Raw genomic sequence first — 4,179 nt, 5'->3', positions numbered from 1 at the left:
TGAGCCCCCTGAGGAAGAACAGGCATTGTTGTGACTTTATGAGTGTCGCATCTAGATGGCAAAAAATAACCCCCGAAAGAACAGCAGATGCTGTAAATCAGGAACGGAACAGAAGTTGCTGCAAACATTCAGCAGGTTTGGCAGCATGTGTGGGGGAAAAAAAAATCAGATTTAATGCAGATACCGTTCGTTCAGAATCCTGCCTCCTTTTCGCATTCACAGTCAACGAACAAGCAGAACCCTCAACCTTAGCCACACCCCCCTCTGACTCTTCATCATGGGATACCAGCACTTCCTACTTGATTTCTGAAGAAGGGGACCCACCCGAAACGTCAACTTTCCTGCTCCTTTGGCGTTGCCTGAGCTGCTGTTCTGAGGAAGGGTCACCGGACCCGAAACGTTAACTCTGTTTTCTCCTTCACAGATGCTGCCAGACCTGCTGAGCTTTTCCAGCAACTTTGTTTTTGTTCCTGGCCTGCTGTGTTCCCCCAGCTCCACACTGTGTTATCTCTGCCTCCAGCATCGGCAGTTCTTACTGTCTCCCATATGAACACCTTGTTTCCCGATTGTTCTTATGTCGACTGACCCACATTGTACAGAGTAGAAGGAGGTGGATCACTCTTGTCCCTTCCCCCTTCCATCCCCCGGCTTTTCCGGGAGTCCCCACTCGGATCGTTGTCTCACTCCAATCCCTTCAGGGGACAAGCAGCTTTGAGGCGAAGCTGCATTCGGATCGCTCAGTCCCCCCGGTGACAGTATTAAAGCACAATCTGGATTTTCTCTGCAGCAGACTGAGAGATTTCTAATTTCCCGGCCTCAGACTGAGAGGTTGCGGGCAAACCGTTGCCGGCCGAGGAAATGGATGTTCAGAAGCTGCAGGTACTTACTGTCAGTGTCTCCCACACAGGGGATCCAGCGGACGGAGGGGGATTCGGGAAAAGCTTTCCCAGCGGTGAACCTGTTGGAAAGGGGCTCACTGTGTTTTCTTTTTGCAGGGACACATCTCACTGAAACTACTCCCGCTGCTGCTAAATGTTGTTGCTGCTGTTCCAGGTGAGTGCTGGGACATTTCAGCAGTGATCCAAGGCTAGCGGTGGGAGGGAATCAGGAATTTATCTTGCTTTAAGGTGCTGTGTAAACTGCAGGTGGAGCCATTGAGGGAGTGAGTACAGTACGCTCATGTCCCACACCATGATCATGAAACAGAGCTAAAAGGAAGGCACTTAACGTCTTCAGATTAACCCCTGGATGTGAGCAGTGGTATCTGGACACTGAGCAACACTGTGACACAGGGTTGGCAGAGTAGGCCCTGAGCACTGGGATCAGGAATCCAGGAAAGTCCTGGAATCAAATGGAGATGGGAATTGTCTCAGAGTGGGAGTGGGGATTAGGCTCTGGGTCATCAGTGAAATGCTGAATGCATGGGAGTGGGGGCAATGTCCACACAACCTGTCCCAACTCTCTGCACATTCTTGGGTGCACTTCCACTTCCACCCTCAACCCCATCTGTTTCTGTCTTTAAGTTGAAACTTCAGTGTTTTGCTCCTAACTCTACCACTACTATCCCAGTGTGTGTACAAATGGAAGACATGATTCAAAGTGCTGGCCACCTGCTCAGTGCTGACAAATATCCAGCACAAGCTGCTTTTAATTGAAGACCCTCAATGTCTGAACTTTAATCTTCCCACAGAAATGAAAGCAGTGAGTTTTATTGATCAGATCTTCTTGTAAATCCAGGATCACAGTGTAAGCATGTGAAGCTTGGGATGTAATGTATCAGCATTGAGGTTATATCTTTCAATCTTTTCCAGGTGACTCACCTGTCCTGGTTTCTGGGTTCACTGGGGAGCAGGTTGTGCTGCCCTGTACCTACAAGGGGAATGTCCCAGTCTCAGACTTATGGGTGATGTGGAGGACACTTGAGGATGAAGTGTTATGTGAATTTTTCAATGGAAATGATGATTTGAGAAAACAAGAACCACAGTTCCGAAACAGAACAAACCTGTTCAAAGATCAGCTGGAACATGGCAACTGGTCAGTTCTGATCTCTGACCTTGGGGAGTCAGACCAAGATGAGTACCAGTGTTGGATTCAAAAGAGAATGGGTGTGCATTTTTCTTTGGAGCATTCTGATTTTGTCTATCTCTTTGTAAGAGGTGAGAGCTATCTCCTTAAGATATTTGGTATTGAAACAAATGTTTCTGTCTGTGGTTGTGCAGGGGTTATGGCATTCTTACACAATCTAAATTATATATTCACATAAAAATCTGGAAATAGAAAGTTGGTCCCTAATAAGTGACCATGAAGCTGTTGGATTGTTGTAAATCCCTGACTGGTCCCTTTAGGGAAGGAAACCTGCTGTCCTTTCCTGGTTTGGTCCACATGTGACTCCAGTCCCACATTCACCTGGGGGACAATTAGCTGACTTGCCAAACCACATCAGAGGGCAATGGGTTTCTATCTCCCCATTACAAAAAGGAACACGAATAAAAGTGAACAGATCACTGGCTGTGACCCAGGGACTGAATCAGGAAACAACAAACACACACTCAGCCCAGACAACTCTGCACAGACTTGTCACTAACATCTGGGGTCTGGAGTCTGTATGTTGAGCTATGTGGCAGTACCACACTGCCAGGATTCCCTGTACACCCCAAACTGCACTGTCACAATCCCGGACTGTTTCCGATCAGACCAGTGGGATACAGTCAGGAGGGACGAATGATTGGTCTTCTCAACATTGACTCTGACCTCCATGAGTCTGTGTCAGCCTCAGGTCAAACATGGGCCTGGAAACCTCCTGCTGATTCTCACCTCCTGCTCTCCCTTAGTTGATGAATGCGTGCCCCACAATGTTCACCACCACTTGGAGGAAGCACGGAGGGTCACACAGACACAGAATCTACTAGGTGGGTCTTCCATGTCCATCTCCAAGGGTGACTCAGTAATAAACCCCACTGTGTGAGCTGGCTGAGCCCTGAAGGATGGAGCTACCAAACTGGATGATGGAAGGGGTTAACGGTGTGAGAACCTGCACTTCCTCCCCAGAAACATGGTCCTTCTGTCTCCGAGGTTGGTCTGCAGGAGGTGGGACCCACAGCAGCCTTTACAAGACCCAGTGCACTGAGTTTGAAAGTGTATCCCAATCAGCCCAGGATCCTGTGAGGATTGTCCCCACAGGGAGATGTAAGCTACTGTGAATGATCCTGCTCAGGGAAACCCTGGAAAACTTCCATTCTACCCTTCAAAGTTAAAGCAATCCTGTTGGAATTTTCACTCCTAATCCTGCTCCTGATCCTTCCTGATCAGTTTTACCTGAGCCTCATTCCTCCCTGGATGTGTTTCCCTAAAGCTCCATAGAGTCTCTAAACAGTTCTGCAGTTTGTTTCACACACCATACTAAACACTTGATGTTTTCTTTAGAGCGAGCTGCTACACCTGGACTGAACACAACTATTCCAGGTAAATCTGTGTCTAAAATATTGCATGTGTTTTCAGCTCTTAGATCTGATCATGCCGGATAGACAGGGAGGGACATTGGAAGGTTTGAAATGCTGTGTGATATCTTGCCAAAGAATGACTCTGTGAGAGTGAGTGGTGTGGGTCACCGTTACCTGGAACTGGTTCTTAAACACCCTTAAATTGTTACTTCTGTTTCTGAGACCCTCCTTCCTGTCCCTCAGATACACAACTTTGAGGATTCTGGCTTCCCGTTAGCATTAATGTTTCTGGAATTCTGTTTGGAGAATCTTGGTACAATTTTACCAGACCCCTCCTATTGGGAAACTGATGGGATTGGGAGTGATGCTGGTTGAAATCAGTGGAGAGTAATATTGATCCAGGTGTAACCTACCCTTCCAACCAGTCCCGGGGATGAAGGGTATTTTCTCATCTTGTTGAGATTTACCTGTTTCCATGTGTTGCTCTGTGCTGGTTCCAGTTCATAAAATCTGTTGTGTACTCTTCACTGAACTGTCATTAGAAACATTACAACCCTGAGCTTTAACCTTCCCACAGCCATGAGTTATAGATCAGAGACAACAAGGTGCAGGGCTGGATGAACACAGCAGGCCAAGCAGCATCACAGGAGCAGAGAGGCTGACGTTTCGGGCCTAGACCCTTCATCAGAAAAGGGGGAGGGGAAGGGGGTTCTGAAATAAATAGGGAGAGAGTGGGAGG

The 4,179-nt window shown here is 47.7% G+C and overlaps 1 protein-coding gene across 2 annotated transcripts in view; it reads left to right on the top strand.

The window, feature by feature from the left end:
• Nucleotides 1-286: 286 nt before the first annotated feature.
• The window catches only part of LOC125487950 (sodium channel subunit beta-4-like), an 8,635-nt gene continuing 4,742 nt past the window's right edge, over nucleotides 287-4,179 (top strand). Inside the window, exons 1-4 of one of the 2 annotated variants that reach the window (XM_048620644.1) lie at nucleotides 287-879; nucleotides 996-1,053; nucleotides 1,812-2,156; nucleotides 3,424-3,462. In XM_048620644.1, the coding sequence (XP_048476601.1) occupies nucleotides 859-879; nucleotides 996-1,053; nucleotides 1,812-2,156; nucleotides 3,424-3,462 (463 nt within the window). In that variant the 5' untranslated portion in view covers nucleotides 287-858. The remainder of the gene's footprint in view (nucleotides 880-995; nucleotides 1,054-1,811; nucleotides 2,157-3,423; nucleotides 3,463-4,179) is intronic. The other variant, XM_048620643.1, reaches the window with a different exon arrangement.

Source organism: Rhincodon typus, chromosome 47, assembly GCF_021869965.1.
Source record: "Rhincodon typus isolate 14 chromosome 47, sRhiTyp1.1, whole genome shotgun sequence".
In the NCBI taxonomy this organism is placed as follows: domain Eukaryota; kingdom Metazoa; phylum Chordata; class Chondrichthyes; order Orectolobiformes; family Rhincodontidae; genus Rhincodon; species Rhincodon typus.
This window is presented reverse-complemented; position numbering and strand designations above follow the sequence as displayed.